Source organism: Lagenorhynchus albirostris, chromosome 10 (assembly GCF_949774975.1).
Source record: "Lagenorhynchus albirostris chromosome 10, mLagAlb1.1, whole genome shotgun sequence".
Classification (NCBI taxonomy): Eukaryota; Metazoa; Chordata; class Mammalia; order Artiodactyla; family Delphinidae; genus Lagenorhynchus; species Lagenorhynchus albirostris.
In genome coordinates, this window is record NC_083104.1 from 36,462,627 (window position 1) to 36,488,773 (window position 26,147).

The 26,147-nt window shown below is 57.6% G+C and overlaps 1 protein-coding gene across 1 annotated transcript in view; it reads right to left on the reverse strand.

Moving 5' to 3' along the window:
- The window catches only part of DNAH1 (dynein axonemal heavy chain 1), a 73,154-nt gene that overhangs the window by 6,976 nt on the left and 40,031 nt on the right, over nt 1-26,147 (reverse strand). The window contains exons 32-62 of the mRNA XM_060163845.1: nt 25,495-25,581; nt 25,216-25,402; nt 22,551-22,642; nt 22,018-22,172; nt 20,381-20,558; nt 19,392-19,586; nt 19,184-19,303; nt 18,805-18,963; nt 18,541-18,645; nt 17,287-17,427; nt 16,974-17,134; nt 16,414-16,571; nt 15,883-16,056; nt 15,042-15,080; nt 12,373-12,551; nt 11,139-11,369; nt 10,247-10,443; nt 9,675-9,810; nt 8,547-8,755; nt 8,165-8,336; nt 6,979-7,170; nt 6,478-6,588; nt 5,487-5,672; nt 4,858-5,049; nt 3,206-3,373; nt 2,925-3,116; nt 2,615-2,746; nt 2,014-2,139; nt 1,251-1,370; nt 979-1,128; nt 724-884 (exon numbers count right to left, since the gene is read on the reverse strand). Coding sequence (XP_060019828.1) covers nt 724-884; nt 979-1,128; nt 1,251-1,370; nt 2,014-2,139; nt 2,615-2,746; nt 2,925-3,116; nt 3,206-3,373; nt 4,858-5,049; nt 5,487-5,672; nt 6,478-6,588; nt 6,979-7,170; nt 8,165-8,336; nt 8,547-8,755; nt 9,675-9,810; nt 10,247-10,443; nt 11,139-11,369; nt 12,373-12,551; nt 15,042-15,080; nt 15,883-16,056; nt 16,414-16,571; nt 16,974-17,134; nt 17,287-17,427; nt 18,541-18,645; nt 18,805-18,963; nt 19,184-19,303; nt 19,392-19,586; nt 20,381-20,558; nt 22,018-22,172; nt 22,551-22,642; nt 25,216-25,402; nt 25,495-25,581 — 4,805 coding nt within the window. The remainder of the gene's footprint in view (nt 1-723; nt 885-978; nt 1,129-1,250; nt 1,371-2,013; nt 2,140-2,614; nt 2,747-2,924; nt 3,117-3,205; nt 3,374-4,857; nt 5,050-5,486; nt 5,673-6,477; nt 6,589-6,978; nt 7,171-8,164; nt 8,337-8,546; nt 8,756-9,674; nt 9,811-10,246; nt 10,444-11,138; nt 11,370-12,372; nt 12,552-15,041; nt 15,081-15,882; nt 16,057-16,413; nt 16,572-16,973; nt 17,135-17,286; nt 17,428-18,540; nt 18,646-18,804; nt 18,964-19,183; nt 19,304-19,391; nt 19,587-20,380; nt 20,559-22,017; nt 22,173-22,550; nt 22,643-25,215; nt 25,403-25,494; nt 25,582-26,147) is intronic.

Sequence of the window (26,147 nt, forward strand, 5' to 3'; positions counted from 1 at the left end):
GCATCCCTGTTGGTGTCAGCCTGGGAGGCCTGGCCTCTGTCTCAGGCTGCAGGGCTAAGGCAGAGCCTGGCTTCAAAGTGACCAGTTCTCAGCGAGACCTCAGGTGGCAGCTTGGAATCCCAGCAGGGGCCAGGCAGTTGAACATGTGAGTTGCTGGGGTCTGAAAAACTCCCTCTCAGCAGGAGGGGGCTGGGGGTGATGGGGAGGGACAGGACTTAAGGATGTTTTCACCCCCTTGTCTGTGGAGAGGTTCATAGTGGCCACTGGCATGGAGGCCTTAGCACTCTCTGTGGGTGGTCAGCAAAAGCTATAGTGCCTGGGCTTAGGGCAGCAAGGGCAGGAAATGGCTTGGGTGCAAGGAGCCAGAGTATGCCCCCCACAGGGCTCCAGGACAGCTCTAGGGGTGAGTACACAAGGGCTCAGCAAGGGCTGTGGGGAAAGGGTATCCGGATGAGGTGGGGCTAGTGCTGGCCAGGCAGGCTGGGGGAGGGGTTCCTGACCAGGGATCAGGATGATCTGAGGGTGGGGTTTCTCAGGTGGAAACAGTGGCAAGTAAAGGGAGTTCGTGGAGGGGCTAGAAAGACCTGAAATGCAGAGTGCCTGGGAGGAAGCTGGCGGGGCCTCAGGGGGAAACCCACTGAGTCTCTGCCTGGGGGTGGGAGGAGGCAGCCAGGCAGGCTGAGGCAGAGCTGATGCTGGGGGTCCCAGGGACCAAGGGCTTACCTGGGAGACAGGGTGAAGTTGATGAGGGTGAGCTTGGTGGAGATCTCGGGCGTGTAGTGTGGGTTGGGCAGCTTGGTGGTGATGTACATCCTGAAGTCCTCGTGGTAGGGGATCACCGTGTCTCCCAGCTTCAGCACCTTGTTCCCCTGCTGCTTGTATGTCTGTGGCAGGTGGGATGGGCAAGCGCTGTGGCTTGGGCTTCACCAGTGAGGCAGGGGAAGGGGGCCGCCCCCACCCCCACTGCTGCAGGCCCACCTGCTTGAGCAGCACGGGCTCCAGGGCGGGATCCAGCTCCTCGCCCACGTTCTCTAGAAGGCAGGGCTTGCCAAAGCGGATGGCATTCTCCATGCTGCGCAGGAAGTCGCGGTCGCTCAGCTTGAACACGTCCAGCCCGCTGTCCTTCTCCTGTGGGCACAGGGGGCGGGTGGGGGCCGCGGGAGCTGAGAACCAGCCTGAGGCTCAGCTACTCCCCCTGCACCTGCTAAGCCCCGCTGGGTGGAGTGGTGGCACCCGGTGGGTAGGCTCACCATGTTCTTGATCCATTTGTTAGCCTGGCTCTGAGGGTCAATGAAGTGGGTCCAGCGCTGGGAGAACTGGTTGATGACCCCATTCTCCACTGACAGTGTGTCGTTGGGGAGGCCAGCAACCTGTGGGGGACCGGGCTGGGTCGGGGGTCTCACACAGCAGGCTCAGCTGGGACATCAGCCACTCCCAACCTTGTGCTTTGGCTGTGTTTCCCTTCTCCTTACTGCACCCTCTTGAGGGTGAAGGGCAGTCCTGAGGTCTCAGCCCCCAGGACTGGTCTCCCTCCTATTGGCTGGCTCCCGACACCCTCCTTCGCTGGGCCAGTCGTTCCTCATGCCTGTTGAGTCCTTGCTCAGTCAGACCATCTTCACGGAGCCAGTAAAGCCCATCAGCCCTCCCGGACTGTGTTCACGCTTAGCCTCTGCCTGAGCCTCTTGGTTCTCTCCTTGCGCCAACTCTACCTGTCCTCCAGGGTCTAGCTCAGACACAACCTCGTAACCCTCACTCTGGACACTGCTCTCCCACCCCACCCCCACTCTCATAAGCACCCCTTGACCTCTCTGCCCACAGTTAGCCAGCATCTGTACCACTCGCTCGGCTTTCTCCTCTCCTACCCACCAGCCTCTGACTGGCCCCGGGCGGGCTCAGGAGACGCATCTCTAAGCAGACCCAGGAAAGAGGGTGGGAGGGAGGCAGGAGGCTCCTGGCCCAGCCCGACCACACTGCAGGCCCAGCCCAGTTGCTCCAGCCCCCCAGGGTGGGCACCTGCCACGAGCGGATCTTCACGGGGTTCCCCAGAGTCCCGATTAGCGTGGGCTCGGAGGTGTGTGGGACATGGTGAGTCGTGAGCTGCTTGACCCAGCTGTCGTAGAGCACCGTGCGGTACTGGCCCTGGGGAGATGCCAGGCTCAGGGCCACCCCACTGAGACAGCCGTGATGCCCTCCCACTTCCCCCTGCACCCCAACGCTCAGCAGTTGTGCAGAGGTCAGAGCTCAGACATGGAGACAGAGGCCTGAGCTCTAGCCCCACTTTGGGGAACATCCTTGGCCTCCACAATCCTCAGCCCCTTATCTGTGGAACCAGCATAAGAACAACAATGCCCACCCATCAGGGCAGCTGTGAGGATTGAATGAGAGGCACACAGCAAGCACGGCAGTGTGAACTCACACTTCCCTCTAGAAGGCCAGCCCCACCGGAGCAGGTTTTCTGGCTGTTTTGTGAGCTGCCATATCCCCAGTGCCTGGAACAGCACCTGGCTCAGACGGGGCGCCTGAGAAGTGCTTGTTGAATGAGTGAGAAAAGAGACGCCCCTCAGGCCACCCCTCATGGAGGTGAGGCCTCAAGGCGGGGCCGGGGGTTCCTTACCGTGAAGGGGCCCAGATAGGCCACAAAGCCTGCAGCCACCAGCACGTCCCCGAAGATGTTGTCGAGCGTGTGTTCCAGGTTCTCCACCGTATCCTGCCAGCGCACCCTCTCGTCCGACAGCCCGTTGATGAGCTGCAAGGACAGCCCATGGGGTGGGTTCTGGGAGGCTGGGCCGGGGGCCTGGGTGACCCTGCCTGGCGCAGTCCCCGAGGTGGCCGGTGTGGGGGGTGTGGACAGCCACCCTGGGACCCCCCTACCACCCGGGCCCTTCCAGCCTGTCGGGGGCAGGCCACACCACAGGCCCTCACACCTTGTCGGCGCAGCCCAGCCGCTGCTCGCACTGCTCACACTTCAGCTCCAGTTCCTCCTTCTTGGCAATGCAGTCTCGGTACTTGGCCTGCATCGTGGCAATGCCATCCTCCACCTTGTGCAGGCGCTGCTTCGCCTCCTCCAGGATCCTCTGTGTCACCTCCAGGTCGTCCTGGGCCTCCCGCAGGGCTTGCTGCGGGCAGAGGGCGCAGGACCAGCTTTCCTGGTGCCCAGAGGAGCCCACGCCCTCTCCCCTGCCCCCTAGGTCTACCCAGCCCTCACCCGCTTGGGCTCCACGGCCTTGGCCACGAAGTGGTACTTGTGCATGGCGCGCACCCACTGGCAGATGGAGGTGCAGGCCTTGGACACCTTGGCGATGGCGGCCGGCTGGAACTCTTCATTGTCGATGTATGGCTGGATGGCTTTGATCACCGCCTCCCCAATGTTGTCCTGGGGATGGGAACCATGGGCTCAGGGGACTGCTTCCCAGGGAGGACAGAGAAGGCTCTGCAGGGCTGAGGGGCATCCTGCTCCTGCCGCTATGCCCCGTGCAGGCCTCAGTACAGGTGTCCTCCCTAGGGAATAGACACAACCCACAAAAGCTGGCCAGAAGAGGATCTTCTGTATTCTAAGATTTCAAATAACATGATCAGAGATTTTTCTTTCTCAAGAAATGACACAACCTCAAGATCTGATAATACAGGGACTTCCCTGGTGGTCCAGAGGGTAAGACTCCGCGCTCCCAATGCAGGGGGCCCGGGTTTAATCCCTGGTCAGGGAATCAGATCCCGCATGCATGCCGCAACTAAGAAGTCCACACGCCACAACTAAAAAGATCCCGCATGCCGCAACGAAGGTCCCGTGTGCCGCAACTAAGACCCGGCGCAGCCTAAATAAATAAATAAATATTAAAAATTTAAAAAATGAAGACCTGATAATATGCAGGCCCCATTTAAAACCCATTTAGAGACAAGGGCTCCTTCTTGGCTGATGTGGAGATGAGTGAGTGGTTCTGATGCCCAACCCGGCTCACGTTCAAATGTAATAATCCCTACCCCAAGAGCTCACCATACTCTTGGAGCACTTGTCCTACCCTGGGAGAATCCAGCTCTGTAATTCAGGATGAGCCCAGGAATCTGTACTGTTCATGAGCTCCCAGAGGTCAGAGCTTGGGACCAGGGGAACCTGAGTGCTGGCCGTGAGCCTCCTGATTTGGGCTCAGTTAGAGGGATGGGGAAGCCCATAGAGTCCAGCTGTCACTGAGATGGGCCATTGCCTCTGCCCTCCCAGTGCAGTCTGGGACGTGCCCAGGGCTCCAACACTGACACATGGTGGGGGAGGGGGGGAGCGGCCCGCGTGGGACTAATTTCTGGGCTGGAAAGGGGCCCTCCAAGAGGGCTGCAGGCTCCAGGCTGACCTAACCCTAAGCAGCCCCATGAGAGAGCATGCCCATGGATACTGAGAACCCCAGATAGACAGGAAGGCAGAGAAATCCAGAGACAGACAGGCACTAAACCTCAGGTGTTAAGGCTGAGGGAGAGGTGATGATTGAGCAGCCAGGGAAGGTCTCGGCCAGCGCCATGGGGGTTTCAGGAAAAAAAGAGCAAGAGAGAGAATCTCCAGGCTGCGGAGCCTTGGAGTGACTGTGGGTGATGTCCTATGGGCATAGGAGCCTTCCCAGGTCCTGATTTCCTCAACACCCATCTGTTGGTCGGTCCGTCTGTTTCCCCCACCAGCTGGAGAGCTCCTCTGTGCCAGGATCTGGTCCCATCAGCTCTGTGGCCACAGGGCTGTGTGTGTTGCAGGCAGAGTGAGATAGGATGGAGGCCCCAGCGCTGGTGGCGGGGAGGGGGCCGGTTCCTCTCCTCACTTCTCTGCCCAGCTGGGTCCTGCCCTCACTCACTCCCAGCTGGCTGGGTGCCTGGCACGCTCACCTTGTCAAACTTGAGGAGGCTCTCCAGGAAGCGGCCGGGGTCTTGCAGCAGCCCCTTGCCTGGCTCCCAGTAGTCATCCACCTTGGAGCCAGGCTTCTCTCCAGGGACCTTCTTGGGCTTGATGCCCTTCATGATGCACACAGCTTCTATGACCAGCTTCACGCCTGGGGGTGGCCGCTGCATGGCACGCACCTGTGGGCCAGGCCAAGAGTGGGGAAGGGGGAGGTCCATCACGGAGTGGTACGGTACCTCCAGGCAGGGACAGCCACCAGACAGGGTGGGCCCCACCAGCCAAGTCCCTACCACTACAGACCAAGGGCACACCCGGGGATCCCCCAAGGTCTGCCTTAGCCTATGGCAACTACTGCTCCCCCATATACCCAGGCCTGGCCACGAGGTCCTGTACGCTCATTTCTCAAGGCCCAAAGCCCTCCTCGTGCACCTGCCCGGGCCCTGGGGGCTGATACAAGGAGGTAAGGGCAGGCAGCTGGATTCAAGCCCTAGTTCTGCCCTCATCTCTTGACATATGACCCTCAAGGGATGTGTAGAGGGAGGGCCTAGGGGCCAGGACCCAAGAGGGCTCCAGGGAGGGATGTCAAGAAAAGCCTGGGAGGTGCCTAGCCACCCACCTCGGTCACATCATTCTTGTTGAGGTTGCGCAAACTGGCCAGGGCTGCATCCAGGGTGGGCAGAGCCTCATCCAGATCCTTCTGGGCATCGTCAGCAATACCTTGTGCCTTCCTGGCCTTCTCATTGGCCTTGATCTCCTCTGCTTGCACTGAATTCCGGGACTCCTCAGCAATGGTTGTGTCCACCTAGGGACCAGAAGTAGGGAGGGCCCAGGGATGGCCCATGTCAGGGACAGGTGTGCCCTCCTCCCCTTTCTCCTCTCTGTGTCTCAGTCTCCCCAGGTGGAAGGAAATGAGGGTTGGGATGCCCCATTCTCTAAGGACCATCTCGGCTGTGACAGCCCACGGAGACCTGGGAGTGCTAGGAACTCCTTCCAATCCTGAATGCTCATCATGGGCCTGGCATGGGGCTCAGGGCTTTACATGCTTGAGCATAACTACCCCATGGGCAGGACCCCCTAAACCCACAGGGCACCTCCATGCAGAACAGAGAAAGGCACTCTCCTCCCACAAGTCACTTTCTTTCCATCTGCTGGAAAAATTTTCAATACCACTGCCTTTGTAGAGCAGGACATGATTGCTTCTGCCAGAAAGCTGCCATTGTGAATATGCAAACCTGCAGAGGCTGCTATGACGACCGGCCCTCAAATGTGGGCCCTCTTGTAGACTCAGAGGATCTTAGAGGGAGACTCAGGCAGACTCTGCACCACTACCTGTGGCTGCCCTGCTGCTCAGTCCGTGTTGTGATTATTGGGTTTGGATTTGTCTGTCTTGCTCATCACCATATCCTCTGCCCAGTGCAGCGCTTGGCATAGAATAGGTTCTGAGCAAGCATTTGTTGAATGAACACATGACTGAACGAGGGAACTGGGCACCAAGAGGCTAAGCAACCTGTGAGGCTGGGCAGCTAGGGATCTTGTGGCTGCATGGGGGTGCCGAGCATCCTCAGACACGGTCAGCCGTCAGGGAGGGGGCCAGGAGCACTCCCAACCTTGATCTGCTCCATGGTGAGCGTGGTCTCCTTGGCAGCCTCCTCCAGCAAGGGGCGCATAATCTCCAGCTCTTCCTGCATCTTGGCCACGTCCTCCGAAGTGCGCAGCAGCTGTGGGGTGGGAGGTGTGGGGCACAGAGAGGAAATCCGGTGTGACAGTGTGATGGGGACCAGAGAGTGAGTTAGGCCTGGAGGGGGCAGGGGAGAGGTCCCTGCAGGGCCGCCCTCATTCACGAGAGGCTGTGGCCAGCAGCTTCAGTGGCCCCCAGGTTGCCCAGTGGACCCCAGAGGAAGGGAGCAGTCCCCTAAAAACATTTGGGGTGACCTGCTTTGGCCTTGCCCTTGGCCAGCAGCTCTTTTGGTGAGGGAGGAAGCCACCCATTTAAACACTGTGGGCTGCCAACTGAAAGGCCAGGCTGGGCCTCTGGGGTCAGGACTGAGACTGCATGGGCAGAACCACGGGCAGCTATACGTTGCCCACAAGGCCCCACTCCAGCCCACCTTGTCGAGGCCACTCTTCATGCGGTTCCTAGCAGTTTTCAGCTCCTGTTTCTTCTGCCCGATGAGGATGGAGAAAATATTGAGCAGCTCCAGGTAGCTCTTGGGGGTCACATAGTTGTGGCGGGCCAGCTCGGCCAGATACTCGACACACTTCTTGGCCACCGACTGGTGGATATACACACAAACCTGAATCTGTGAGGGAGCAGACCACTGATGCCAGTCTTGTAGAGCCCCCCAGCAAAGATGGGGCACCAGGGTGCCCTTGAAGCCACTGAAGCCTGGTTCTGCGGAGGGAGCCACGTGCAGGAACCTCAACGGCCCTCACACTCACTCTCTCCTATGATCCTCACGACCTCCAGGTAAAGGTCACCTATTCTGCAGATGAAAAATCCCACGACCCAGAGAAATCAAGGGGCTTTTTCAAGTTCACACAGTTGTCAAGGGCAGAGTTCACTTTGAACTTGGACCCAGGTGTGTCCCAGCTCTTGGCCCAGTGCTCTTATCACAGCCCCTATGACCTGCCTCTCTCAGAAAGCCCTAAGGTGGGGCCCCTCTCGGAGGCTGTAGATGTGGGGAGGGAGGGCCCAAGGCCTCAGCACAGCTGGGCAGAAATGGGCTCACCCTAGCTCTTGGCCCCCAGGTGACCATCACTGTCTCAGGCTGGACCAGACAAATCTACCCCCCACCCCATCTGTAGTCTCTGGGTTGTATCAGGGGGCTCTTTGTTTGTTAATGTAGACCATGTTTTAAAAAAAACTCTTTACTGAATTTGTTACAACATTGCTTCTGTTTTACGTTTTGGTTTTTTGTCGCCAAGGCATGTGAGATCTTAGCTCCCCGACCAGGGATTGAACCCTCACCCCCTGCAGTGGAAGGTGAAATCTTCCCTGGACTGCCAGGGAAGTCCCTATATCAGGCAACTCTTTAAAGAAAGTTTCCGTGGAGCCCTCAGAGAATAAGATAAACAGTGACTGTGTAACTGTGTGCCCAGCCTCCTGCATCACCGTGACAACCTTGTGGCATTCCCATTATACAGGTGAGGAAACTGAGGCTTAGACAGATAAATCTGTCTGCCCAAAGGCTTCCCATCAGTCGTGGGCCTGGGAATCTTACCCAGGCCTTGGTGACCCCAAGCCCAAACCTACACAGTCCCCCTCAAGGTCTTGCTCCTCACCAAGATACCTACCAGTCCTTCAATTACTTTGGGAGTGGCGTCCAGCTCTGGGATCTCGTTCAGGAACATGGTGGCCACAGACTCCAGGGCTTCTGCCGGCCACTCATTAAACCAGTCGATGGTACAGCAGTTGACCAGGGAGGGGAACTGCCTTAGGTGAGCTCGGAAGACCTCTCCGATGGGGCTGGGGAGGTGGGGGTCCAAATGAGGCCCTGAGACACTGACTTACACCCCCCAGGAACCCAGGACCCAGGGTCATTTCACAGCCCTGTGGCATGGCAGCCTGGACCCAATGGCACGGTGGCCAGGCCCAGGCCACTTCCCCTTGTGGCAGGCCCAGGTGCTCCCCCACCTAAAACCCCTGTCCCTGCGAGGTTGCAGTGGCCACCTGTACCTCATGCACAGCACCAGGTGGATGCTGCTGCGCACACGCCCGGTGTAGGCAGCCATGAGGTTGGTCTTGGTGGGCTGCAGGCCCTGCTCCTGGACGTAGGGCCGCATGGTGTTGACAATCTGGTCCTGCTCATCCGTGTTGTAGAGGTTGGGAACGTCGCCTGAGTTCAGGACATTGTTAATGTCCTCTAGGAAGGACTCGTTCTTGATCTGGGGGGAAGATGGGGATGGAGGAGCTGAGTCTTGATGATGACCCCTGGGTGTTGGGCTCCATGACCATGGTCTCACTGGACCTTCACAGGAGCCCCATTCCACAGACCATGCCACTAAGGCTCAGAGAAGCCCAGGGTCACACAAGTGACCTCACAAGTTGTGGTCCAGGACTCACACCCAGGCCTGCCCTACAGCAGACTCTGAACATCACTGCTGGGCTGTGGAAGGGCCCTGGGTCCTGGGTGGGAGATGTGGTGTCTTCCTCCTCTCTTGCCAGGTCTCTCTACGTCTCAGTTTACTCACAGGAGAAAACCAGGCCACAGGCAGAAACGGGTCCTTGCCCATCTCATATGGCCAGGGCCTAGTCAGTGCCAGAGGGCACCCTCACTTGCCTGACTATGTAAGGGGAGCCTGGGGGATAGGAGTAGGGCTGGAAGCCTTCCAGGGCTTCAGCTTCGGCCCAGTCCTGACCACCAGTCAGGTTTAAGCACTGCCCTGTTTGTCTTGAGACCCTGGACCCACGACCTCTCCTTCTCTCAGACCTGGGGCGAGGCCTCATCTAGGGAGCTCCAGACGGAGCAGCCCCAAGAAGGGGGCCATAGTCACAGCACCTCAGGCACAAGTCCTGTGGTCCTTGAGGTAGGAAGCCGTTGGCCAGTGAGTGTGGTGCTGCTTGTGGTCAGCCATGGTGCCAGGGGCCTTCTTTACCCTCGGGGCATAGTAATGATCTATGCCCCCCACCAGCCCTGACAGGCTAGGTTTGGCCCCCTCCCGCTGGTCCCAGCCATTCCTCCCAAGATCCACCCCAACTGACAGTGATGTGGGCATGAAGGACTGACCACCTTCCAGGATGCCACACTGGGGTGGGTTGTACCCAACCCACCCTAGATCCCCCTCACTGCCCGTGTGGTGGCACCTGGGTATCTGAGAACAGGAAGGTGATGGGCAAGCTGTGCAGGCCAGCCTTGAGCAAGACCTTCTTGACATCATCACGCCACTCGGTCATGCCATAGTTCTTGGACAGCTCAATCTGGAAGCACTCATACTCGGCCCTGGAGACAGGTGGTTGGGTGGAGGCATGCCAGAGCTTGAGGCCAAGCGCCCCACCCCAGCCATCTGCTCCCATCCTGGGCAGACCTGCTGACTCCCCCAACCCTGAACCTGCTCTCTTGCCTCCAGACATTTGCTGAGGCTGCTCCCTCGGCCTGGAATGCCCTTCCCTTCCATCCTCCCAGCCTTGATTAGAAGAGAAGGTCCATGGCCACCTCCTCTAGGAATCTCTCCTGGATGCCTGCAGCTACCCCTCCCCCGTCCCTGCAGCATCACAGGGCACTGCTGCTGTCTCTCCTTGGACCCCAGGTTACCCTCCCAGGTTTAGAAGCCCATGGGCCAGGTGCGTCTGCCTCAGCATAGAACATGTGGAAGAACACGAATGGAACTGAGTCTGCCACCGGCCGCCCACTGCCCACCACGCCTGGGGACCCTCACATGTGCGAGGCCAGTCTCGTGAGGGACCTGCGGCCACTGCCGCCCACACCCAGCAGGAGCGCGTTGCCCAGCGCCTGGCGCAGGGTGCGGCTGATGCGGCAGACGTGGCTCACGGCATCCATGAAGAGGACCAGCCTCAGCTTGGCTGTGCTGATCTGGTTGTAGTCCTCCATGTACTCCTCAATCACCTGCATCATCTGGCAGCGGGGGGTGGGGGGGCACGGGGAGAGCTGGGTCCTCCCTCTGTCCCTGTGCACTGTGCCCCCCCGCAAGGGAGCACAACACCCCATCCCCCCAGCCAGCCCTGCTCCTCTGTGCACAGAGGGATGTTGGCCTTAAGATGCCAGGTCTGCCTGGATGAGGCCTGACCCGCTGGACACGCCAAGGCCTGAGGGTCGGGTCAGAGACCTGCCTGCTGCCTTGAGGGCTCAACAGGATGTACCGACCTGGGGCCCCGTGGGAGCTCCTGGGAGCTAGGAGAGGGTCTGTGTGAAGAAACCAACAGGAGGCCCCCCGCACTCCAGCTTCATCCTGCCACCCTGGGGTCTTGACTCAAGACTCGCGGTGCCCAGGGCCCTGCCGTGGATCTGTGGGTGGGATACTAGTCCCTCAAATGGGCATAGCGTGTTCCTCCTTACAGAGCCTGTCTCAGTTGAACGTTAGGCTTGTCCTCAGGAAAGGGCCAAGGGGGGCCTACTGCGCCCATTTGACAGGCGAGGAGATGGGACTCAGAGAGGCAACTTCTGGCCTGAAGTCCCTGAGCTGGCCTTCCAGACCAGTGTCCGACCCTCTGGTCAGAGCATGGTGGTCTCTTAGCAGTGGCTGCAGAGGGCTGGGGTCTCGGGGGTCAGGGGTTGTGGGTCAGGGGTAGGGCCCCAGCAGGCCCCTTCACCTTCTTCTTGCTGGTGATGAGCTCATAGGACTTGACGTCGGAGCCTGGCGACATGAAGTCCCCGTAGAGGATGGGCTGGAAGGGGCAGACCTCTTCGAAGGCCACCTCCCACTGCTCCATGCAGCTCTCCAGGAGCTTGTCAAACCAACTGCGGTCCTCCTCGTTCACCAGGCGGTCGCGGAACACACGGCAGCTCTCGTGGTACCACAGGCGCAGCAGTTGCACCTTGTCCTGCGGCCGCCCCAGCGTCAGGGCCCGGTCTCAGCCCCGCACCCTCAGCCACCTCTCAAAGCACCTGGGCCTGGCTCTCCTACCAAGACCCTGCCAGGGCCCTGGGTGTCTGCTGTCTCCACAGAGCGTGGAGTCCACACGCTGACGCCTGGGCCTCTCCACCCCCAGCTCCAGGCGCAGCTGTGCCTGCAGGGCTCCCAGCTCAATTAGCTTCTCCCCTCTTAGGGTCCCCACAGCTCCCCAAACCCCAAGCCCGAGAGGAATGCCCGATTCTCCTTATACCTTCCTGACACCTCACATCTAACCACTCACTTGACCACAAAGCTCCCTCTGACTCTACCCCCATCCTGCTGCCACCTCCATGCTGACCTCCCTGCCTCTCCCTGGGTGACAGGACCGCCCTCAGGAAGCCCCAAAGCTCTTCTCTCGACTCCTTTGGCAGGGCCCTAGGCAGGGCCAGGGCTGGCATCTGTCCTATTCACACTATGCCCTTGACGCTGGGCCCACACACTGACCCATCCGTTCCCCATCCCAAAGTGCAAATGTGCCCCCTACCCACCCCCCAGCTCCCATCACCTTCAGTACTCTCTGCCCCTGCAGCCCCCAGAGCCTGCCCAGCACAGCTGACACTGCTCCGTGCTGCACTCATGCTCCTTCCACCTGGTACCATTCACTCTTCCCCTCAATCTTCTCACACACAGGGCTTCCACCAGGAACCCTCCCTCCCTTGCCATGCCCCGGCTCCTGCTTTTGTGTGATCCCATCACAGCCAGCATTCTAGGTGTGGATTTCACCTGCAAGATAGGGCTCAGCTGCATGAAGGCAGGGCTCCTGGGGGCTTGGTACCTGTTGCCGTGTCCCCAGCTCCACCCCCTGCCCGAGGGCCTGGCCAGATGAAGGCTGAGGAGTGTTTGGGTAGGAAGGCCTAAAACCAGGAAGGACTGTGAGGGCAGTGTGGGCACTCCACTGCTGGACACTGGGGAGGGGGCCTACCGGTCCTCACCTCAACCTTGGCCGGGTCGGCCATGAGCATGCCCTGGAAGACCTTGGAGAGATCCCTCAGGTTGAAAGTGTAGTGGGATTTGGCTGGGGTGGGCAGCAGCTGGGAGGTGATGGTGGAGTACACCATGATGGTGGCTTCCACGAGGGGATCCGTGAAGTGGGAAATGTTGGGGGCACCGGCTGTGGGAACAGGAGAGTGGCCCTGAGTCACAGCCCTTGCAGATCCGGTGCTGTGTTCTCTGCACATACCTTTCCCCAGCCTGCATGCTTGGATTCTGCCCACTCTGCAGCCCTCTCGGATGCTACTTCCCCAGCAAGGTTTTCCTGGTATCCCCCACCATGGGGTGAGGAATCTCTCACCCGGAGCTCCCCCCTTTTACATCCTTATCACTGATATAGCCTGTCCATATATTGGGGCACTGGGACACATTCATGGAATTGAGAACACTAATGGGGCCAGACCTGAAACGTGCCACTCTGAGCTGTGCATGGGGAGGGTTGCATGGCCCACACGGGGTTCAGGAGTGCACCACAGTGGACGTGGAGGCCTGGGACTCAGCCGTGACCTTGGGGGCTTATCACCCCCTTGCATTTTCACCATTAACATAACCTATTTGCTTGTGCTTTGAAAACAATGCAATTCTTTGCTGGGAACCAAAATTCTGTCAGTGGGAATTTGGGGCAGAGGGAGCCCCCAGAAGAGGGAAAAAAGCAAAGAAGGGGCAGGACAACTCACTAGCCCCAAAGCGGGCTCATCCATTAACTCAAGGACTGTTCTAGGTGCTGGGCACAGAGGGTAGCCCCAGCAGACACGCTCCTCACCCCCAACAAGTTGACTTTCTTTGGGGGACTGACAGTAAACTGGGGATGGAAAATGTGTGGAGAGAGGTTTGGGGAGAGCCAGCGTTGGGGGATTTGACATAAATGCTGGGGAGGCCTTGCGGAGGAGGGCACTTGAGCAGAGACCCGAAGCCTTGAGGTGCCAAGCAGGTTCAGAACTGGAGAAGGTGTTCCAGAGAGGGCGTGGCCAGGGCGAAGGCCCTGAGGCAGGCATGTCTGGGGGGGTTAAGGACTTAGCAAGGGGGTGGTGAGAGCAGACAGTGATGAGGGGTGCCCACCACTGCCAGGACCTGGGCTCTAGTCTGCATGAGATGGTTGAGCAGAGGAGGAATGTGATCTGATTCAGCGTTTGAATGGGTCCCTCTGGCTGCAAGTGAAGGATGGATAGACCTCCAGACAGACAGACAGATGCAGGGGGTGAAGACAGAATCAGGGAGACCGGCGTGGGGGGGGCTGCTGCAGTGGCCTATGAGTGAGGGCTGGGGTGCTAAGCAGCGCAATTCAGGGGGGGTTCTGGAGGGAGAGGCAGCAGGACCTCCTGAGAGAGAGACAAAGAGAGCGAGCAAGTCCGGATGGTGCCAAGGCCCTTGTCCTGAGCGAGTGGAAGGACACAGTGGCCATCAGCTGAGAAGAATGGAGGGCCAGGTGCTGGTGGGTCAGGGGCTCGGGTTTGGACATGTTCAGCCTGAGACGCCCAGTGGACATTCAAGAGGAGACATCGGTCCGAGGTTCAGGCAAGAGGTCTGGACTGAACACACAGACTCAGCGGCATCCGCACTAAGGGGTTTATCGCCAGGGCAGGATGATGATGTCCCAGAAGAGTGTGTTTAGAGGGAGTAGAGGCTGAGAGTAAGCCCCCCGTCCACCTAGGAAGGCGACTGGGAGGAGGAGGGGTGACCCCCACAGACAGCTGACAGCCCGGGAAAGGTGAAGACCCAGCTGACCTTTGGTCTGGACGCTGCGAGGCTGCTGGTGACAAGAGCCCTCTCCGGGGACTGGTGGGGCTCAAGAGAAAGTGGGAGGGAGGGCTGGTGCCCGCAGGAGGAGAAAACGCTCTTGGAGCGTTTTGGTCTCAAGGTGACAGAGAAATGGCGCCAAGGCTGGGGGGGGGCGGTAGGGAGGGGAGAAAAGAGGGGCTTGTTTTGTGTTTTGTTCTTAAGATGGGAGAAATCGGGGCGTGTCTTCGCTGATGGAATGGCCCAGTGGAGAAGAGAACACTGATGTCGGTGGCTGTCAAGCAGACAATAGGGGATGGGACTCAGGCCTAAGAGGAGGGCTTGGCCTCATACGGGAGCAGGGAAATCTGTTCCCAGGAACAGGAGAGAAGACAGGGCCCAGGGAGGCCTGGGTGCAGGTCAGCAGTGGACACGGAGGCCTGAGGAGGTCTGGAGCGGCCAGTCACCCTGCTGCAATGAGCAGCAGATCCGCTGCCACACGGGGGACGCCCGACACGAACTCAGGTTGCTCCTGGCTCCAGGCTCATGCCCTCTCCTCAGAGCCTCTGCTTCTTCACACAGGGTGGGACTTTGTTGGATTCCTTATTCATTCATTCAACGTGCATTCACCTTGCTTCTACTATGGGTCGGACACTCACCCGGGCACTGAAAGACTGACTGGCCATGTAACGGTGAGTGAGCCATGCAGACCGTCGGTGCTGGGCAACCTTTGCTCTAGCAGTGGCCCGAGGTCCCCTCAGGAGTCTGAGGATGGTTCACTGTGGCCCCTGGGACCCGGCCTCAACGACATCCAACTGGAGTCCAGGGCTCCCCCTGGAACCAGTGCCCCTGCCCCATCCAGGCCTTCCCAGGCCCTGCCCAGGCCTGCACTTACGCACGGGCTCCCGGTAACTCTTTTCTCCAAGGAGTCCATCTAGAAGGTTGAGGGAGAGACACGGGGCTCAGAGTTAGGTGGGTCCCTTGCTGCCCACCTTGACCGGCTGTGCTCAGCTGGGCAGCCCCAGAGCAGCCACTGACCATCACCCCCCTCCTCAGAGCCACATGGCCCCCACCTCCAAGCTGGGCATGGGGGCAAGTTCTGGTCTATAGCCCCTGGGGGCAGGGCAGGCCAGGCCAGAGGAAGGAAGGCCTGACTCCCATCACCCACCACCTGGCACAGTGCCAAGTGGAGTTTAAAGGTCAGAGTGTGTGTTATGTAAGAAGTGGACTGGTTGGGGAAAACTGCATCCTGGAACAGACTTTTCTTCAAGCTCCATGGAAAATCAGGGCCATTTTGTCCATTCTATCTTGGTGGCACTTCCTGATTTACAAAAGTAACATCCTTTCACTAGCCTTTCTACCACATATGCGTGTACTTATACGGATGAAAATACATGTATACATATGTATAAATCATATATTCCACAGTTACCACATGCCGGGCTTCTTGCTAGATGCTCTACATGCAGTGTCTTATTTAACCTTCACAACTCGGGGTGTTGGGCACTGATATTATCACCCATTTCAGATGAAGAAACTGAGGCTCAGAGAGGTTCATGAATTGGCCAAAGGTAACATAGCTGAGTAAGGGGTGAATGTCAGTGGATGTCACTGATGTCAGTGGTTCAGCCACTCGGCCCTTCCCAGTGCTGCCCAGCTGTCCTTGGTGTGGCTTACCTGGCCAGGGCTTCTGCCCTAGCCCGTGGCCTCCTACCCCACTCCTGCCCGATACTCACCCATCCAACTGCCCAGGATGGTGGAGAAGATGCGCTTCTTGCTGACCTCATCCATCTCAGCAAAGGACAGGTAGTTGAAGTGGCGGGTCAGCCGTGGAGTGATAGCATTCCTGCCTCCACCGGGGGGGCCCATGGCACAGACAAAGTTGATGTCCACCAGGCTCTTGAAGGCTCCTGGAGTCAGGGCAGGAAGTCAGAAGGCCCTGCCCAGGGCTACATTAAGACTTCTGTAGGCCCTGGGCACTTTTGCCTTCTTGGGCCTCCTCCTCCATTAAAAAATATATATATTAAAAATTATAATTTACCACAGTATTGGTACATAGACAAATATATTAATATTACGCATTTTAAATGTTCTTTGACCTAGAAGTTCATTTTCCCCTTTATTTTAAAAGACATTAAAACACTTCCATGGACTCTCTGTGAGTCCTGTGGGCCCAGGCCCTGTGCCTACTGTGCCTAACGGGTGAGGCCCTGGCCCTGCCCAGCACACCCAGCCCTGCCCCGCTGCCCCAGGCGGCCAGCACGCACCGATGATCTTGCGGTCATACCAGCCGCCGTGGTCCATCCACTGGCGCAAAAGCTCGATGGGCGGCTGGGCGCCATATGTCTCCAAGGCCGGCATGTTCAAGTCATCGATGAAGAAGATGAAGTTGCGCCCCAGGGGCGGCCCGAACACGCCCTTCCGCCTGTGGGATGGGGCTGTGTAAGCCCAGCACCCACGGGTACCAGGTCCTCAGGGAATCCAGGGTGGCAGGATGGCAGCTTCACCTCTGGGAAGCCCTCACTAACTTCAGGCTCCCCCGAATTGCTGAGCCTCTTGAGCAACTCCTTGTCCCATTCTGAGCGTCCTGGGACATCACACCTGGCTGCTCTGAGCCTTGCCTCTAGGCAGATAGATAACAAGCCCCTCCCGAGTGCTCAGCCCAGGGAGAGCACCCACAGAAGGGCTCGGTGGGAATTCCTGATGGAAGAAGGCTCCAGAGCAGTTTGCAAGGGAGCCCAAGGGCCACCCGGGAGGGGAGGGGGGACAGCAGCTGGCCGAGCCAGGCTGGGGGACATCGGACCCAGGAAGGAACCAGGGTGCCTGCCTCTTATCCAGCTTGCTGTCGATGAGGTCCTGGGTTTGGTTGGCTGAGGTGCGGGCAGAGAAGGTGAGGAAGTGGCTGATGTATTCCAGCGGCAGGTTCTTGAGAAGCTTGTTGGAGATGGTGAGGGTCTTCCCTGTGCCCGTCGGCCCGATGCACAGCACCTAGGAGAGCAGGGGACATAGGGTCAGAGCGCTCTCACAGGGCCCAGCATGCAGCACGAGCTGCCGCCCTGTCAGTGTGGGAGCCAGCCACTCCTGACCTAGGCCTTGGAAGTGTGGGGCACTTGGAAGCAGGGCATGGCAGGGGCACTCACAGGCTTGTGGTTGGTGAGTAGCATGTCTAGCAGGTAGGACATCTGGATGGTGTCCATGGTTGGCACGATGATGTTGCAGTAGTTGGTATCTGGCATCATGGTGAACGAAGCTGAGGAGTCCATCCACTTCACCCAGGCAACCTGGAACCACAGGTGGCACAGGGTGGGCCTGGAACCTTCTCCCCGTCTCACCCTTGGCCAAGTGCACCAGGAGGGCAAGGAGCAGCACTGCTGGGACTCAGCAAGAGGGTCCAGGTGAAGGGCTGCTTCTGACAGAAACAGGAATCCCTGTGCCCACTCTCCACACAGGGTGGGGGACTCCCAGAACAAACCTCCAGGAATGGGGGGCTCTCTGCACACAGCTGCCCAAGTGAAGGCTTCCCTGCATCCAGCTACCTCAGTGGGGCCAGTCTCTGGGCCTCTGCTTGAAGGAAGTACTCTGGGAACTGGACAACCCAGAATGCAAAGGTCTCTGCTGTTTAGTTTAGGCTACCCAAGCATGTGAGGGCCAGAACCATGGGGCTGGCATCGCCTAGACGCTGAGAGGTCACCTGGCCCGCTCTCCCCCACCATCCCCACCTGCATGCATCCCTTCACCCACAGCCCTGACTCAACTTGCAGACCTCCCTTGATGGGGGTGTTCACTGTGGTCAAACCCACATGTCCCATTGGGAACGGTACTGATGGTTAGACTCAAACATGCCCCGTGAGACCCCCAGCAGGACCCTGTGCAGTAACCATCTCTATAGATGCCTCTCTGGCCCCTCCTCCTTCTGGGCTGGAGTCCTGATCCCGTGAGGGTAGGCTAATGGGACCCTCGCTGGCTAAGAGGGGAAATGGGGACATCAAGACAGGCCATGGGGGCTTACTCCCCCACCCCTGAGGAGCCCAGCCCCTGGGCAAATGGGGCTTTTAAGTAGAACCGAGTTGATTAATACCTGGGCTCAGCATCAACACAGGGGAGGCAGTGTGTATGGTTGGGAAGGGAGGCACTCTGACATCTCCCAGTCCCAGGTTCAAGTCCAGCTCTGCCACCGACTAGCTGGGCGCGACAGTTCTGAGCCTCAATTTCCTTGTTTGGGAAATGGGCACAATAATAACCACGCTGTGGGTCTGTGAGGATTCAGGAGATGATGCGAATAACCCCAGTCTGAGACCTGTGACCGTCAATGCAGCCTCTTCTCTGCAGTCACTATTCATCGAGGAGGACAGCCGCCACCCAGTGGGGCCCTCCCTGGGCAGGTCTGCAGTCACCTGCTTGCCCTCATCATCGTCCTCATCGTCAGTGGTGCTGCTGATGCCGCCGTCCTCTAGCCTGTAATCAAACACCAGCCCCTCCTCCGGAAAGAGCAAGGTCAGCTGTGAAGGACCAGGGAGAAAACCAGGCGGTGAGACCCGGTGGCTTGTGTGGCTACTTGTTTCTGGGGGCCGGGGCCTGGGGGACGGCCCCAAAACACCCAGCATTCAGCGTATGCATCCCAGACCTTGGACCCCAGCCCAGGAGCTGCCGCCTCTCACGTTTTCTGTCTTCATCTTGATCCTGAGCCAGTGGCTGAAGCTGATGCGACTGGCGCTGTCCCCTGTGGCACCCACACTCCAGATCAGGGAGAAGATGAACCAGGGCTCGATCAGCTCTGGGATGCGACTCAGCTTTTTGGGAGGTATTTTCTTGAGGCCCTGGGGACAGAGGCGGGGACAGAACTAAGTGGCCTGAGGAAGCCAGGGGGTGGGGGCCATCCCTTGGCCTCTGCCGTAGTTTTGTGTCTGCAGCAGACTGGACAGGGTGTCCCATGACCCATGTGAGCCAATCTGATTCTCTCTTCCAGAAAGCTGGACTTGGGATTCAGGGCCCTCAGATGAGGAGAGAAGGCCCCCAGCCCACTGCTCAGAGCCGTACCTCTTTAGGCAGGAAGGGCTTGAAGAAGCAGTCCAGCAGCTTGAGGAGACTCATGGTCAGGTTGCTGTTGGTTGAGGTGATCACCTCCTTCACTGAGGACCGGACGAAAGTGATGGACCCCTACAGGGGATGGACACCCAGCTCTTGTGGCTGGTGGCCATAGCACCCGGCTGCCCCACCTGGGCCGGCACACCGTAGTCTCACTCACCTCCAGGAAGCTGACAAAGAGGGCCTTGAACTGCTCCGCAAAGGGCTTGAGTAAAGCAGGGAGATGCCTCAGCCAGCACTCGACAAAGGGCATGAGCCCCAGGATGCTGGGCTCCAGGTACACCATACCGCAGCGGGATACTGTGGCTGGGGAGGCCACTGCCAGGTCCTGCACCTCAAACATCATGGTCATCGCCTGGTGCCAAGATGAACTGCGTGAGTGGGCCAGCCGCCAGCCTCCACGGCAGGGGAAAGGGCTGCGGGGCCATGGGGAGGTGTTGCCCATCCTGCAACTCTGGGCAGGCCACGGGGCAGGCGCTGGGCCAGGAACAGGGCTGGGGTGGGGGCAAATGCAGGAACCTTTTGGCCCTCAGCTGATAACACAGCCCTCCCCAGAGGCCAAGAAGGAGTCTAAGGAGATTCCTGGGAGCCCTCTGGCCAGCCTCGGGTCAGGGCATTTTGGGGTCCCTAGAGCCCTGGGGATATCCGATGGGAGCTGTGTGCTCTGCTCCAAAGCCCCGCACCTGTGTACATGGACACAGGGTCACACTGACATCCAGGTGTTCTCAGAAGGACTCAAGAGACTGGCTGCTCTTAGGCTCAGGCAATACCCCTCCTTTTCTAAGAACTGCCCCACACTTCCCACCAGGCAGCTGTTCCCATGTTCTCCAGACTCCAGGCACATTGCCAGTATGCCTAACCCAGAATGGGCCGACATGACTGCAAATAGGCCTGGGAGGCACAGCATCAACCAGGAGCTGGGGTAGTTGTCCTGGCCCTAGGCTCGGAGCATCACAGAAAGTGGGTCTGCCGAAAGGGCAGCACTGAGCAGCTGTGTAGGACGTGCCTGCGGTACAGGAGCCTGGGGATGGGGATGGCGCTGTGGCCCCAAGAGGGAAGGGTGGAGGGGGATGAGGCTTGGCTAGCATGGTGTGCCCTGGGCCCACCTGGCTGCGAAGGAGAGCAGAGTGAGCAGACAGGCGGACACACCTCTGTGAGCTTGATTATCTCCCCGGAGCTGAGGCACAGCTTCTTGTTGTCGTCCAGCACCGTGTTCATGTTCTCAATCCAGATGGCGTCTACCGGCCCATCGAACACATACCACTTCTTGTTGGTGTCAGAGGTGATGGCCCCCACCCGGATGAGGGAGGAGAAAATCCCATCTGTCCTGCAGCCACCAGGGTGGAAAGGGCTGTAGGTGCAGGGGAGGCAGGGCGGCAAGCACAGCTGGCTCCCAGGGAAACCTGGATCCATGCTGGCCCTGCTCTGCTTTTGTTTTTTTCTTAAATATCTTCATTCATTTAAAAATTATAGCAGGGAAAATGGGACTTTTTGGTATAATAAATATAATGAAAATGTGTGCTTATATTCTCTCCCTGCTGAGTCCTCACTAAAGTTCTATTAAAGGAGAATGAAAAGTAATATCCCCAAAAGAAAAGGAAGATGAGGGGACTTTCCCAGTGGCGCAGTGGTTGAGAATCCGCCTGCCAATGCAGGCGATACAGGTTCGAGCCCTGGTCTGGGAAAATCCCACATGCCTCGGAGCAACTAAGCCCGTGCGCCACAGCTACGGAGCCTGCACACTACAGTCCATGAGCCACAACTACTGAGCCTGCGTGCCACAACTACTGAAGCCCACACGCCTAGAATCCACGCTCCACAACAAGAGAAGCCACCACAATGAGAAGCCCGCACACTGCAACGAAGACCCAACACAACCAAAAATAAATAAATTTACAAAAAACAAACAACAACAAAAAAAACTATAGTGTCCTGGAATTTAAGAAAAAAAAGAAAGAAAAGGAAGATGGGGGAGGAGGCAACACAGAAACAGAGGTCCACACAGTCCCGGAAGATGGACAGAGGTGGAGAAGGGGTAAATGACCTCGTAGAGAAAGCAGGGTCATGAGATATATCTAGTCCCTGCCAGAGAACCCAAGAAGCCTCAGACTTCAGAGGCACCAAATGCCAGGGAAGGGGGTGAGTAGGAGGGCATTTTTCTGGTCTGATCCCCAGGCCGCCACCTAACCACACAAGAGCCTGGAGTAGGCATGGGTGAGGCCCTTTACCAGAAATGGGGGAAGTTGGACAGGCCCACATTCAGAAAGATGGGTGACTGCCCCTCTCCAGTGCCCATCCTCCATTGGGTTCCAGAACACTGGGACCAAGAAGACACCCCAGCAGGAGACTGGAGGCTTCTCTGGAGAGACAGAATAGCCCTGGAGAAAACCCTCAGGTGCTGACATCTCTCCCAGTTTGGTGCACTTCCCCTAAAATGCACATCTCAGCCCAGGAGCAGAGGCCCCAAGAGAGACCACCAGCCTCTCGTGGGTACTAACAAAAGTCAACATGTACTGAGAGCTCAGCATGTGCTACACTGTCCCAGCCATCTTCCATAATAATGGTGTCATTTTTTTCCCCACTTTGCAGATGAGGGACAAAGGCCCAGGGGGTGAGGTGGGTCACTCAGTGAGGAAGTGCAGTGGTGGGTAGAGTCCCAGGTATTTGGGCTTCAAAGCCAGAGCTCCCGACCTTCCACTTGGCTCAGGGAGGGAGGCGGCCCACGGCCCATAGCCTGCAAAGGTCTGGGAGCAGGGCAGTCACTGGAGGGGTCCCAGGCCACTCACCACTCATGGGTGAGCAGGTCAAACTCCCCGTACAGCTGGCCCATTGTGATGGACTTGGGGTTGAGCACGTAGTAGTTGACGGCCTCGTACACACCGCCGCTGATGGATGGCTGCCCTTTCAGCGACGTCATGGCAGCTGCCAGGACTCTGTAACACTGTAGAGAAGGGCCAGCCAAGAGTGAGCCTCCAAGCTCGCTGGAGAGAAGGGCTGAAGTGGGCTGTGGGCCACGGCGGGCAGGACGGTATTCTAAAGGCCAAGGAGGCACAAGTGGGGGCCAAGACCCCTGTTGAGGCTGCTCTACCCTCAGGTCCACTGTCTGGGTACTGGGCTGCCCAGCTAGGCTCCACTTATATTAGTCTTTTTTTTTTTTAATTTTTATTTTATACTGGAGTATAGAGAACAAACTTATGGTTGCCAGGGGGAAAGGGTGGGGGGAGGGATAAATTGGGAGTTTGGAACTGACATGTACACACTGCTGTATTTAAAATAGATAACCAACAGGGACCTACTGTATAGCACAGGGAACACTTACGTTACTCTTGCCAGAGCCTGTGGGCCCAACGAGCATGAGGCCGTGCCGCACCACCGTGGTCTCATACAGCTGGATACACTTGGTCAGGAATCCTGGAAGGACATGGCAGGGAGCCCAGGGATCAGAGTGGGGGCTTAGATCCTGGTCCTGACACTAGCTTGCTGTGTGACCTGTGATGGGTTATCTCACTCCCTGCACCTCAGTTTCCTCATCTGTAAAATGGGGATGGTGGGGATGGCAGTAGTACCTACCTCATAGGTAGAGGCAGGTGAAGCCCTGAGCACACAGCCTGGCACAGAGCAGGAATTCTCTGCTAATGGCCAGCCATTATTTACATTGTGACTATTACTCCCTAACATCCACTGGTCGGGTGTCCAGCTGGCACAGGCTTGCTCAGTGAGGAACTGTCACAGGCCTCAAAATCAACTTCAGCTCCAAAGCTACCACCCAGCTTACTGAGAGCATGGCCCCAGGGAAGTGCTGGCCAACATGAGGCAAAATCCCAGGGACAAGATCCAGGGTCAGGGGCTTCCCTAGTGGCACAGTGATTAAGAATCCGCCTGCCGGGCTCCCCTGGTGGCGCAGTGGTTGAGAATCTGCCTGCCAATGCAGGGGACACGGGTTCGAGCCCTGGTCTGGGAAGATCCCACATGCCACAGAGCAACTAGGCCTGTGAGCCACAACTACTGAGCATGCATGTCTGGAGCTTGTGTTCCGCAACAAGAGAGGCTGCAACATTGAGAGGCCCACGCACTGCGATGAAGAGTGGCCCCTGCTCACCGCAACTAGAGAAAGTCCTCGCACAGAAACGAAGACCCAACACAGCCAAAAATAAATAAATAAATTTAAAAAAGAAAGAAATCCTGAATGCTAAAAATAACTTTAAAAAAAAAAAGAATCTGCCTGCCAATGCAGGGGACACGGGTTCGAGCCCTGGCACCACAACTACTGAGCCTGTGCTCCAGAGCCCGTGAGCCACAACTACTGAGCCTGCATGCCACAACTACTGAAGCCCACGTGCCTAGAGCCCATGCTCTGCAACAAGAGAAGCCACAGCAATGAGAAGCCCGCACACCCGAAAGAAGAGTAGCCCCCGCTCACCACAACTAGAGAAAGCCCACGCGCAGCAACAAAGACCTAATGCAGCCAAAAATAAATAATAAATAAATAAATAAAAGATCCAGTGTCGGTCAGGGTCTCTGACTGACCAAGACCAGAGCTGTAGGGGCAGCTGCCTGCTGCAGTGGCAGGCCAGACCCACACAGGTAGGGAATGAGCACATCACTTTAGCCCAAGAAGAGGGGTCCAGGAGAGCGATGCAGGTCTGGGGGCCCCTGCCAAAGGGACAAGATCCAGTTATTTGGTGCTGGCAAAGCTGCCCCAAGGCCGTGAGGGAGAGAAGAGTTTGAGGCTTCATTCAACTCGCCTGCTGGGGCCTCAGCAGGCCAGGGGGGTGCTTAGGGCCGCATATTTAATGAAGAACGGTGAAGGGCAGGGGTGTGGATAGGCTCACCATCTTCCCCCATCCCAGACATCAAACCCCATTCCCACCCCAAGCAGGTGAGGATGAGGCAGAGGAGAGCCTCTGTCAAGGAGTAACAAGGCCAAGGGTGTGGTCCAAGCTGTGACTGCTCCTCCACGGGGAGGAAGGGCAGCACCTGCTTCCCCACTGTGAAATAATAGGCAATCTCTGTATCGTCTCTGTTCCTGGTTCCTGATGCATAGCTCCTCAAACCCTTGTAAATAGGGGTGCTTGGAGAACCTTCAAGTTCCAATATTTAGTCTCTGGTTCCTGACACAGAACTCCTAACTGTGTAATTTCCCAAGTGTTAGGAACATCTTATGTTCTAATGAGGCAACTCTTGGTGGTGAACTCCTGGGAGGGGACTGGTCACCGGAAGAAGCTTGGAACTTTCAGGCCCACCCTCATTCTCCGGAGATGGGAGAGGGTCTGAAAGTGGAGTTAATAAGTGACCATGCCTGCATGATGAATCCTCAGAAAAAGATCCCAAAAGTAAGGGTTTGGAGAACTTCTGGATTGGTAAACACATCCACGGGCTGGGAAGGTGACTCACCCCCACTCCACAGGGACAGACCTCGCCCTATGTATCTCTTCATCCCGCTGTTCATCTGTATCCTTTTTATCACATCCTTTATTATATAATAAATCAGCAAGCGTTCGTGTTTCCCTGAGTTCTTTGAGCTGTTCTAGCAAATGATCAAGCCAGAGGGGGGCGGGGTCATGGGAACCTCTGATTTGTAGCCAAATAGGACAGAGGTTGTGGGTAACCTGGGGACCCAGTACTTGTGACTAGTATCTGAAGTGGGGGCAGTCTTGTGGGACTGAGCCCGTAACCTGTGGGGTCTATGCTAACTCTGATTAATGTCAGGATTGAATTGAATTGTAGAACACAGCTGTGTTCGAGAATTGATGAGCGTGGGTAAAACCCCATACATCTGGTGTCAGAAGTGTTGATGTGAGAGTGAAGGAGAGTTTTTCCCTAGACTCCCACCACCTGAAGTGTCCCAGCGGAGATAGGGGCAGAGAGCCCCAGCCTGCAGCATGCCTGGCCAGGCGGGAGGGACCCTGAGGCTGGACTGCAACCTGGGGTGGCTGGACCCAGCCCTCCTCTGGCACCACAGGACGGTAGGGCCAGGGGCTCACCATCCACATCCTTGAGGTTGTTCTTCTCACAGGCCTTGCGTATGGCCTCATCTAGGTTGCCGTAGTCAGTCACCTCCTCCTTGATGGTGGGGAACAGGTCAGACACGATCCCAGAGAAGAGCTTGAGGTCCTCCTGCAGGAACTTGGGCACATTCACGTCTCGGATGGCCCGGAGGCAAATCAGCTCCTGCAGCAGAGGCCCAGGTCAGACACCCCTCTAGCTGCTCCAGAGCCTCCCTAGAGCCCCACTCCCCAGACACCTCGTTGGATGCAGCTCACCTCATCCATGCTGGGGTTTTCTCGCTTAAGGTTCCCGGCAGCTGAGATCACAGTCTTCACAGCTCTCATCCCAAAGTCATAGTGATCCTGTCACCACCATACAGGAGGAGGGGTGAGTGAGCATTGTCCCTCTCGGGTCTTTTGTCTGGAACATTGTCTCCCACCTGACACCTGGCCGTGCCTCATCATAGCTGAAGTGTCACTTCCCCTGCAGGCCATCCGCACCCACCTGCATTCCCCAGCCTGGGCCAGGTGCCCCACTTTGGGTTCCTGTGGTGCCCTCTACTTCACTGCCCCAGTGGCCCACTCCCCTTACCAGGTTACCTATCCTGCACCCCTGCTTGCCTCTTGGCCCCTGAGGGTGAGGAGTCTGCCTTGGTCATGGCTCAATCCCTGTGGTCCCAGCACAGCGCCAAGGGCAGGGAGGCACTCAAGTTTTGTTCAAAAAGGGGATGAAGGAGTTTCCCATCTGTGCCACAAGCAGACTTGCCTCGATGGCCTTTAAGCTTCCTTCTAACATTCATCATATCTCTCCAGACCCACCCTTTCGGCCGTACTACCTTGGCTTTCCCCGCTTTTGCCTCTGGTTCTGTTTCTCTCCATTATATAGCAGGTGTGTTGGAAATAGTTAAACTTATCATTTTGCCTCATGG